At 37.8% G+C, this 12,399-nt stretch overlaps 1 protein-coding gene across 1 annotated transcript in view; it reads left to right on the top strand.

Moving 5' to 3' along the window:
- EFCAB6 (EF-hand calcium binding domain 6) overlaps window positions 1-12,399 on the top strand; it is a 114,554-nt gene that overhangs the window by 42,003 nt on the left and 60,152 nt on the right. The window contains 3 exon segments of the mRNA XM_052789829.1: window positions 4,767-4,933; window positions 7,400-7,424; window positions 7,427-7,481. Coding sequence (XP_052645789.1) covers window positions 4,767-4,933; window positions 7,400-7,424; window positions 7,427-7,481 — 247 coding nt within the window.

Raw genomic sequence — 12,399 nt, 5'->3', positions numbered from 1 at the left:
CCAACTGATTTTTTTTCTGAATTGTTCTTGATGTGTTGGAGTCTGAAATGCTACTGGTCCCTACCTGTTAATCCATATTCTGAAAACAAAATCCCAACCTAGTAGCAGTGCTTTCTAATGTGCAAGCTAGAAATATAATGTTCCCTGTAACTATACTACAAATTTGACTTTAAAATGTTGAATCAGATTGATGTTTTATAAAAGGATGAGCGAAGCACCCTTTGATGTTCTTTTGTTGAGTCTTGCAATATTTTGTGATTTACTTTAAAAGTCAGATCCTGGAAAAAAATAGTTATACAAGTGTTTCAACACCAAAGAATTAATAATAAACAACCTCTCTAGCCTCCTAGAATGTTTTCAGAAAGTTTCTGCATATGTTCTGAAACACAGAAACAAAAAGGCATTAAAAATAATTTGTGTGGGCAATATTCAGTATAAATTAGTTGAGCATTTTTTAAAATTAAATTATTATTATTACTATATATCCTTATTTTTATACATTCCATTATGTGGAGTGCGTTGTTTGATAGTTCTTGATCACATGTGGTGCCTCGGTCACTTAAAGCACTGGCATTTCCGTCATTCGAAGATGTGACATCGTAGTTCTTTCAGAGTCATATTGTTGCATCTCCTGCAAATGTAGAAATTTAGAATTGCAATATCAGGTAGTAATTTTTCACCTGCATTATTTAATTGTTTTTTTCCTAGTCTCTTTTAAGAAGAGATTGTTCATCTCAGGGCAAGGATTTCAAGTAGTATAGGAAAGTCTCCTAACTCAAGTTCTTAATTAAATGCATCAGATGCATAAGAGAAACTAAAATGGTTTTTGTCCTGTGCTGAAACCTGGTTTCAGGTAACCTTCAGAGTGTTCCCAGCATTGCAAAAAGGTTTAAAGGAACATAGTTAATGGCTTTAATACTATATCTTAATACTACGGAACATGAATACCTATTTAACATTATATGCTGTAGGAGACCAATTGGTTGTGATTGACATTTAAATTAAAGATAGGCATTAATATGTACAGGATAAGGCTACACCTTAATCTGAGATACAGCATTTTGGAAAAGAAGAGAGATGTCATAAGTGTGTACATCCAAATACACTGCTTAGCAATGAATATACATCCCCATGGTCCCTGTGCACACAGGAGAAATTACAGACAAGGCAAATCTCTTTTGATGAAGGGATAAAATCAGTATGATAGGTAAAGTTAATGAGAATCAGAACTGTGCAGCAATTATTATAAGCTCATATTATATAATATAAACAGAGTGCGCTATCATGTGTTTGTAAAAGGTTTATATTTGCAGTTTGTCATCTGTCGGGTAGACTGTAACTTATGTGTGACACTGACAATGTTGAGCCTACTGTTGCACAGTTCATTCCTGTTTCAGAAGTAACTTCATCTGACTTTTTCTAGACTTCAGATTACCTTTTCGTGTTTAGTTCTGGAATATGAGCTTTTGATAAAGAACTGTCTATCCTTACCAGCTCCGTGGCCCTCACAATGTACAGAACCATGCTAAAATGCCTCTCTGTCAGTTTTGATGGAATGTCATGATATGTATGTCCCGTGCACCGGCTTGTGTGATCAACCCGTTAGTGGACAAGCTGGATTTTTTTTATTACTTTGATTTGCTACATATTGCACTTCTTAAATTGTAGACTCTGTTTCTGAATTGAATGAGGAAATAATAGACTGAAAAAATTAAAGCTCTCAGTCTGGTTGACACAAGCAAAAGGAGCACTGGGCATATCTTCAGAAGTAGTATTGGCTTTTTTCATTAGATAGTTTTATATAGATGATATATTACAATTCCTTTCTAATATAATTACATAAAACCTGTTCTCTTTAGCTCTGTGGTATTTCATCTATATATAAACATATATATATATATATAACCACAAAAAGAAAGAATTCATCTAGCAATTTATATGAAAGGAAATCGGTTTTATACACTGCAGTAGATAATAGTAACAATGCCTAGAGCATTCAGGCCATGATTCAGTAAGGCACTTTACTACATGATTTTAATTCATTTACTGAACTGGAGCATTACTGAATGAAATTGTTAACAAAGGCAGAGGTATTTGAGGTGGCAGAAAGACGGGCTGAAGAAAGAACTATTTAATCTCCAACATCTAGAGGCTCTCGCAGTGAAAGAAATACATGTAAGAATGGTTTATATTTATACATAACATCATGATTTTTCTGTTGGAATAGACCAGTACATCCCCAGTCACGTCACTGATGCTGGACTGACTTAGATAATGATCTGGGCAATAAGTTAACTCCTTTTAAATAAATAAAATTAAAGTTGCAAGGTGGCCAAATAAGCAAATGCAATCTGCTTAATAAATCCTTTTGTAGTATATCTTAACTTTCCTGTATTATCTAAGGTTTGAACAAAATGTAATTTATTTTTATCGTAACAGATTTTTCATCTTCATGGGTAAGACCTCATCATTCTGCACAATTGTTTCTTGTGAAGTACAAGCTATCTTTGTAGCTTCAGTATCAGATTCCCTAACTTATTTACTGGGGAGGTAGGTATATTATCAGGTTTTGCTTCCATATGATTTAATGCAGTGACAACAGTCTCTAAAGAAAATTCAAATACCAGATAGTAGTTTCACAAGACCATTATCTTTTGATTGCAAAACTTTAAAGTATTTCCCAGACCAACTGATGAAGTAAATAATTGCTCATCCTCTATATTATTACTGCCACCCTGGATCTCTGTGGGGGACTAAAGGGAAACAGAATTTTCTTAGGGTGAATTTTATGAACAAAAAGATATTTGTCTAGTGCTTAGCCAGGAAAACTGAATCACTGAAGGAACTATTTACTCCTAATTTTTCTGCTGTTGTTCCAAAGCCTTTATTCCACTCTTTCTTCTTCTTTCCCCCCATTATCTTTCCACAGGTTTCCTTAGAGAAAACAAAGAAACAATTAAAAAAATAGTAGAAGTTCAGGAACAAATTTAAAATTATAAAATGCAATAGACAGTCATAGAAAAGAGTTGGTATAAACCCATAGTTAAAACTATCCTACATAAATTATGGATATTACTTGTCATGGGAACTGAGATACAAACTATGCCTATTACCTTACAGTCCAAATGAGTATCCATTGGTATGACAATGTGACAGGACATCAGGCCCCAGATAAAGATTCTCCCTGAGAGCTAATTCACCCTCATTAGCCAGGTCAAAAATGCCAATAGACCCAGCCTAGCTGTATAGCTGATTTAAAGGATGCACACTAAGATGCAAAGGAAACATGAGAAAAGAAAGAGGAAGTCCAAGGACAGTAGGTCTCAAACGTTTTGGGTTAACACACCACTGCCAACAGTCAGAATTTCTCAAGGCTCACCATGTACTTCTAATTGCATCTTTAACTGAAATCGCCATAATGACCCAAGTGTTTGCACGGCATTTACTTTGGCCTTATGGACCATCATGGCCATGGACCATATCTGAAAACTGCAGCCCTAGAAAAAGCTGTGCTCAAACATAAAATGTTTAGTTGAGTTTTTGCTTGTTGTTCTGAAGCTAATCATGAAGAAAATCCTGCCACAGATGAGTGAGCACTGATAACTGTAGGCTCACGTGCTGTTTATGAATATGCTGAGAGCTCTATTAGGATCTAACAGACATCACTTGATGGACTTTTGCATGGACTTACGGCAATGGTTGGGGTGTGTCATGGTTTAACCCCAGCCAGCAACTAAACACCACGCAGCTGCTCGCTCACTCCCCCCGCCCCCCCCCCCCCCCGTAGTGGGATGGGCGAGAAAACCAGGAAAAAGAAGTAAAACTCGTGCGTTGAGATAAGAATGGTTTAATAGAACAGAAAAGAAGAAACTGATAATGATAACACTAATAAAATGACAACAGCAATAATGAAAGGATTGGAATGTACAAATGATGCGCAGTGCAATTGCTCACCACCCGCCGACCGACACCCAGCCAGTCCCCGAGCGGCGATTTCCCCCCCCCCACTCCCCCCAGTTTATATACTGGGCATGATGTCCCATGGTATGGAATACCCCATTGGCCGGTTTGGGTCAGGTGCCCTGGCTGTGTCCTGTGCCAACTTCTTGTGCCCCTCCAGCTTTCTCGCTGGCTGGGCATGAGAAGCTGAAAAATCCTTGACTTTAGTCTAAACACTACTGAGCAACAACTGAAAACGTCAGTGTTATCAACATTCTTCACATACTGAACTCAAAACATAGCACTGTACCAGCTACTAGGAAGACGATTAACTCTATCCCAGCTGAAACCAGGACAGGGTACATGATAACAGCAACTTAGATGCAACTTGACTCAACTGAGTCAAGTTCACTCAGATCCAGCAACTATTCAGTCAGACACAACTTTGTGCGAACATTGATTCCAGACAATGTAAGGAATGAAATGCACCTGACCTGAATGTGAGCTGGTCTGTGCAAAGCAAGTTTAAATATCCTTTCACTTGTGGCACAGTTTACCAGCAAACTAAATAATCTATCCCAAGGTAATGGAAAGGTCACTGTAGTTTCATTCCCATAGTTTTAGCCATCCATCAGTAAATATTGCAGTTGCATGTTCACTGGGAACTGGAGTAAAAGTACTAGATTCAGTATACACAAACTACAGCTCTCAGAGCTACAGAGCTCTCAGTTTTTGTAGGTCAGGATGCTCTAGCGGTGTAGAATGGCATTGCTTTAGTAAATGTTCATTTTTTTTTTATGCATGCTTTCTTTTTTTGTCTTAGAAATGAGATGGAAAGACCACAAGAAATGACCTTTGTCACATTTTACGTAACTTGGTATTTCAAATGAAAGGTAAAGACTTCCAGGAGTTAATTGAGATAATTGATCCAGAACAGAGTGGATACCTTAACTACCATGAATTTTTAGACTTGTCTGAAGAAAAACAATCAGTAGTAAGTGTTTACTTTTAATTCTCTAATTATAAATTCTTTTATAATGGCTGTGGCAAAATGCTGGATTGTGTTTTGGTAAAATGTTGTGCTCCGCATACAGTTTTTGTCTAAGTTAGTATGTTCACATTCATTCCAGCAATGGAATAATAATAATCAGCACTTCTAGACTCTTTTTGAAGCATCAATTGGAAAGCAATCTCATGGTTACTGCAGGTTTTTGAAAACTCCAGCAGAATCACTAGCTCACGCATGTGTGTACAGCAGAGGAGGAACAGTAGCAGTACTTCTTAGCTTTCAGTTGTCAGATCTGTTTTGCTGATATTTCGCTGTTTCTTGTTTTATCTATTATTCTTTATAATATACATTGGTTCAAACTATATGCTATATACTACACAGACGTTGCATATTTTCCTGGGTACAGCTTTGACATCTTCTGAGTTTGCAGTCATCTTACAATGTTTTCCTTTAGAACCATTCACCGAAGGTTGAGAGGTTATGTGCTGAAATCCACAGTCAACACTTCCATGCCATATGTCTGTTTCCTTTGACAGAAATAAGTCAATACTTTTTTGCTTACTGAATTATTCTAAGAAATAACCTAAGCTGCATTTGCAAATCTACTTCCTAATACTAAGAAGCTGTTCATAATTTTCAGTATCAACTCTTTTTTAGGTTTGCATTAGTATGTCAACTGACTAGCTCCATATTTAGCAATTTTTTAGGTAGTCTGGCTAGAGTTTTTGAGACAAATCAAAGGAGTGCAGTAGTGTCAAGAGAGATACTAGATGCACAAAAAGAAGGTCCCATTGAACAGCCCTCAGTGGTGTGCATTGCTTTGAAATGCTTGATGTTATGGGCTGAAACAGGCTGCTTTCCACTCTGATGGCTCCAACAATAGCAACATTTGATGCAGCAGCTCGTGTCTTCCAGCTGGTTTTGAGTAGAATAGTGGTCTGGCCGAAATTCTGGGGCAAACTAGTAGCTGTAAAATTAGCATGCTGGGGAAAATGCAAATGCCAACGGTGCCTACATGCACAACTGATGTGCACACTAAGTGGGATTTACAAATTAAGCTGGTTAGACTCAAATTAGAGATGCACACAGATAACTAGCCATTTTTGTCATTTAAAATAAGCATCCCATATGAAGTAAATGCTAGCATGAGGGAAGGCAGGTAAAGGAAAAGTTAAACATCACAGATCATTGTCACCTTGGGATGAAATACCACCAGGGATGACAGTGGCCACACATGACCCTGGTGGCTGTGGTTTCACACTTTGAGAGTGATTCTGCCCTGAGGAGTAGATCTGTTCTGGACTCTGTGGCTGGGTTTGTACCCACATCTTGATGAAAAGCAGCTGCAAGGAAGCCTGAGTGTCTGGAAATCCTTTTGTTTTGTGTCCTGAGTGGTGATGCCACGTCCATCAATGTGGCTTATCCTGTAGAAAAGACAGATTACAGGTTGTACAAATGAAAGAGGACAACTTTTTCAAGAATTCTCTTCATTTTTATCATTTCTCAGAAAGGGTTTGGTCAGAGGAATCTTAAAAGCAGCGATGGGCAGAACTAGGACCTGGAACCAGTCTAGGCCCCCAGCCAGCTAAGATAACCCAAGGGGCATCTCCACCTCCTTCTTTTTACCTGAAATTTTGCATAGTACAGTGCTTGGTCAGATCTGCAATTATGCTGAGATTTTCTGTCAAAATGTGATCCTGTGTTTGTTTCTTCTCAGAACCTTCTGGTTATAATGTACTCAATTTACAAGTGAAAAACTAATTGCCAGTGCTACAGGCAGATCCTAAAGCAGGTTCAGGAAGCCAGATTTTGTCATTATTTTCACCTGTGCAAGCCCATTGTCTTCAAATTATGCCCTGAGTAAGCTGAGTGCCACTTGCAATTCATTCAGTCCAGTGGATTTTGTTTTACAGGACTGAGGGGAGAAACAACAGTAAAAGCTCTGCATTGTTATCAGTCAGTAGACATGCCTCTTCAGTCACTTAAAGGACATCTATGAAGTGAGGTATACGCTTTCTTGCAGTCACTTTTCAGTCAGTTTTCAGAACAAACATTTTCAAGGGTAAATTTGGGGCATGATGTTGCATCATGCTTTGAAATTAGTACACTAATATTGTTTTAGTTGAACAGAACTTTGTTTTAAATCAGATGGTTCACGAATAGCTTAGTGGAACAAACCAAATAAAGAAGCCTGCTCTTGTTCTAGCTTGTAATACTGTAAGTGATAACACAGTTCATTTTGAGTTAAGTGTTGGTCTTCCAACATTAGATTTTTCATTTTAGTACATTTTTTTCATGTGGTAATGCTATCATAGCTTAACCTCAGGGACGCTTTTTTTTCTTTCCTGCATTATTAATTCATTTGATTGTTAAGTGGAGGAGATTCATTTAGGTAAAATCACAGAAAATTGGAAAGATTTTTGTAAGGCTTTGCGGTCCTATCATCCTAAGTGTACTGGCATTATTAACAGAAGTCATCTAAGAAAGTCCTACAGCTGTGTTGTCCCTCTTTGTCAGATCAACAATTTATGAAGTAAGTTGACGATGTGTGAGTTGTAACAGATTTCATGTAATTTCTTTTCTTACCATATATTTCTTCCTGTTTTTTAATATGACAGCTATAGCTGGAGGCATTAAGTATTTTGGTTTGCCTTAAGCATATAGAAGAGAAAAGGTCGGTGGAAGAGATGCCCCATTCCTCATGTGATCAGCTTGTAAATCCCTCATTTATTTTCATAACAATTCCATGTTGGAAACTCTCAGGAGTTTGATGTTATTTCAGCATTTCAAAGATGAGACAAGCCTTTTCTACAAAGGAACAACTGATGTGCTGGAGATCCAAGACGTTATCAAACATTATTTAGTATTTTCAAATACAATGTAATACAAAATTAATTAAATTAATGTTATGTCTTTCCTCAGTAGACTATTGTTGTAAAGAACAAGGAATTGAAATTTAATATTGACAGCAAGAAATCTCATTTTCAATGTGAGCAGGCTCCCCAAAGTGAGGAGTCAAAAGAGCTAGAAGCATGGGGAGCATGGGGTCAAAATATCTATGTCCAAAGAAGAGGGAATTGTATTAGGCATTTTACTGCAATAACATTTCAGTCAGGTTATAATTGGGTCTAATCTACTCTCTCAGGAGCTCTAGTTTTCTCTGCTTACAGCTAGTGACTTTCAGAAAGGTGTGGAATTCTTTCCTGCCTTTGAAAACATAATAGGAAAATCAAAGAAATCAGTTCCAGTCTGACCCTTACAACCCAGTGTCCGGCTGATCATTGCGTGTTGGGAGCAAACACAACAGCATCAATAGGAAATGGCTTTTGGAAAATAATCTTTGATCTTGAAATATGAATGAGCATGAGCATGATCAGTAAAACCAATTCTACTGTATGCATTTTCCTTTCTATAAATGTCTTGGAGAAAACTTCAGGTGCTGTGCGTTGGGTTCATAAAAGTCATGTTCCCAGCACTGTGTTATAACTATATGCTTTCATTATCTGTCAGTTTTATAGCTCTGTGTTTTGTAGCATATAATCAGTGGTCATTGATCATGAACAAGTAATTATCCTTTGAATTACCTGGGACTCAGCAGTTATACAATTTTCTAAATAATGTTTCTACCATTATTTGTGTCAATGAGAGATCTGTACTATAAGAAAAGTCAGGAATTACAGCCACTTTGAATTGGAAAGTGGTCTTTACTTGAAATTCTAAACATTCCCTATAAGAAAATAATACAGAGTAAAGCAATGAGAAGCAAATAGTTAAGGTTTAATACATTCATCATTGTGGTCAACGGCTGTTTTGCTTTTGTTTTAAAAGGATGCAAGATAAGCCTTGTGAGATCAGTCTAGCGAAATGCTGAACACTGAGGTTGTGCTCTAGCAAAGCACAGGAAGAAGTGGGTATAATACTTCTAGGATTTCTGTTACGGTGAACATTGAGCACATTTGTGTATTTTCTTTATTGAACTGTGGCACTGTTGAAACATGCAGATATCTGTGTTTAGCAAAGTGAGATAGATGGGATGAGTTTGGAATCTTTTTATAGAAATAGCATTATACATCTAAAAGATAAGGTTTGGATTCCATTGTCAAAGACATTCAGGGACATATAGTCTTGCATTGGCCATGTCCACTCCATGAAAACAGGGTCTTAGTCACACCATATTATTAATTCTTCTGTAGTAAACATTTCTAAAGGTACTGTTCTTAGCAGTATCATTAATCAGGGTCATGTTCTAGAGAGCTGATGCCCACACTGGAGAAGAAATGTAATTCTTATAATAAGATGAAGAGAGAATTTATACTTAAGAATGCAATAGATGGCCTACTTGATTGGAGAAGTATTTGGTTTTATGATAAAGGAGTAATAATATAGCTGATTAAGTTAGAATGGCTCATCCACAGGTGAGCAGATGTTTGGAAAAATCTCCTTTGTTGTAATCTACTTTTAGAGTTGCCATTCTATGATTTAGCCTGACTCCTTAAAAATATGTTTTGACTCACATCTTTTTACTAATCTGTATTTCTTTGTTTCAAATGTGGCATAAATTTTTATGTTAAATCTTATTTAAGACAATCCTAGGAAATTGTTGTGGATTATGCAGAGAAACAGTGGATGGCACTGTTCATTCGCTGGTCTAAAGTCATACGAAATGCCAGGTTTTAAAAGCTGTATTTTAAAATAATAAGCAAAAAAAAAAAAGTAATTGACTCCTCTAAATGCATACACACTGGGCTTAAGACTATCACATCTGTGCTGGGAATGTCATAACCAGATTGGGGATTTAGCACGGGTGCTTTAAGGGATGTAGGGTTTTTGAGTAAAAGGTGATGAAGTGACTGAATTACATTCTGAATTCCAGTGGTTCAGCTACATCAGTCTTATTTATTTGAAATGATACTTCTGCTTTGGGGGGCTTCTACTATAATTGGACTTTTGCATTGATGTGACTCATCCTGAGGCACTTGAGGACAATACTGCTATCGCTGCAGCAGAATAGCTGGCATGCTTGTCCCAGATGGCTTCCTGTGAGATGACATTCAGACTGGGGAAAAGAAGGAACAATTTTTAAGGGCATTTGGAAGCCTTTTATGGATTACACTCACAAAGCAGATGTTGCTCTGTAGTGTTCACAGCCATTTTCTGTGTGAAGGCTACACTTGTTTTAGCTGAGCAGAGCTTCACAAATACTAGAAAATGGAGACTCTTTCTACTCCCTCTCACCCCCCTGACACTTTCTCCTCTGCAGTGTATATGGTGTGGATTGGATTTCTCAAAAGAATTGAAAGCTTTGATTTCTTTTTCTTTCTCTTTCTTTCTTTCTTTTATTTATTTTTTTTTTCTCTCAGAAGGAAGGCATTGAAGCACTTGATATCTTAAGTTACAAGTGTTTTTTGCCACAGGTATTTTTTTAGTGTCATTCTAAATAGAACAGTTACTTGGGATAAGTGGAGTGCAGAGAATGCCATGCGTCCCCAGCACAAGGACAGGAGCCTTCTGCTTTCACCCAGGAATGCCCCAAAGCTTTATGAACATGAATGAAGTCCTGGAAGGCTGAGCAGCTCAGTGAAGCAGCGACACAGTGATGACAAGGTCTCTGATTCAGGAGCTCTGCTAATTTATACGGCAGTGATTTAAAAGGGTAATTTAACAGGCCCAGGGAACTACCAGCTTGACCTCTTTGCTGGAAGTTACCCTCAGAATAACAGAAGGGGCTGAACAAACAGTGTGTCTGCTCCTGGGCTGCTAAGGTTCACATCCAGGAGTATTAACTTAGGCTGCTAGTGATTTCATGTTACATTCATATGCCAGGCAGCAAGTTAAGGTAAACAAGGGCTTTCATTCATGATTTCTGACAGATTTAGTTGTGCCGTGGCTGCGATCTTAGCTCCCTCTTCCACTAAAGCAGCTGAATTTGACAGGTCAGTGTTGAGTGGGCCAAGTTGCTTCCAAGTGTCCACCATATAATTCAAGCGCTAATTACGCAGGGTATTCATAAAGGGTGACTGTAGGTAGGGGAGGCTTGTGTCCTTAGAGTCAATGGAGCTCTTCCAGGTAACGATACAGTGTTTAAGTTAGGTTCCTGCTTTCTCTGTAGGCTACAGAAGGAGCCTGACAAGGCTAGTTTCCAGTGCCTAAGGATAGCCTTCTGAATAATGCCCTTAGCTGTATATGGAAAGGAAATGTGTTACTTTGATCGTCTTTGCCTTAAGACATTTGTATTATGCATTGTTCTCAACCTCCCAAATTATTTTAAGATCTTATTTTATCCAGGTTATGCTATAAATACAAGGATAACTCTTCTGATGGAATCTTTTACAAGATGTTTTTGGATAACTTAAAAGTTGCTGTTCTTTCTGGTGACTTAAATGGTATCAGCTCACATATATCAAAGGAAAAAACAACAAAGAGAAGAAAAAAGGCAAACAGGGATTTCAAAAAGGTACTGTTATTACAGACAATTTTCTATTTAATGTAAAGAAAAAATATGTATAGAAAGGAGACTTTCAGATAAACTGAGGATATATGCTGTTTTTCTAATGGTAAGTACTGTCCTGGGCTGATCTCTCTCTTCACAGAGATATATTCAAAATTGTGCAACGCTCAAAGCATTGCATCAGGAGAGCAAACACACATGTATCATTTATCAAAGGTCCTAGGATTCAGGTAAAAATGGTTGACCTCACTTTACAGGGTCCACAAGGATTATGGCTCACTGTATCACTCAAAAATTGGGGGTTTGCCCTCTAGATAACGTCTGAAGAGTAAGCCTATGATCCTCTGTAGAATCAGTGCTGCTCATTATTCAGGAACTGGATTTGAACATTCTCAGCAGATCAGGAACTCTGGCACATCTGATGGCTGTGACTACTGCAGGCCACAGCTACAGCCTCCGACTGAACCAGCATCATTGATATTGGCAACCAGGTTAGAAAGACATGTGACCTATTCATTCTCCTCACTTTTTACTGTCAAATACATGTAAATGCCTGTATAATCTGGGGTGGAAACACCAAGCTTTCCCTTGTAATGGGATGAGCTCTCCTTAAAAATATTTTTTTTTATTATATTTGCATGATAATCTACATGTACAGTCAGACCCAGGACACATGTATTTCATTTCACTTGAATCCAGATAATGTTTTACTCTAATATGTCAATGGAGGCGTGCTCACTGCCTGTCTTCCCTCATTTTTAGGCCGGTATTCCATAAAACGGAATGCCCTATGCAAAGCTCACGTTTCTGTCAACAGCTCTCAATACAGGAGTATGCCCTGTCTTGCGCCAGATTCTCCTCAGACTTCTCTGTTTCCTCTTCAACGATCTGACTTTTTTGTGTTTCTTAAGTCCCCATTTGAATCCCCTTCAGAGCAGCTCCAGGGATTGCCTTGTCTGTGTATTCACACGTGGGAACTGGCGGCTTATTCCTATGGCTCAAA

The sequence above is a fragment of the Harpia harpyja genome, chromosome 6 (assembly GCF_026419915.1).
Source record: "Harpia harpyja isolate bHarHar1 chromosome 6, bHarHar1 primary haplotype, whole genome shotgun sequence".
Taxonomy (NCBI): Eukaryota; Metazoa; Chordata; class Aves; order Accipitriformes; family Accipitridae; genus Harpia; species Harpia harpyja.
The sequence above is the reverse complement of the archived record's forward strand: the minus strand, read 5'-3'. Positions and strand labels throughout refer to the sequence as shown.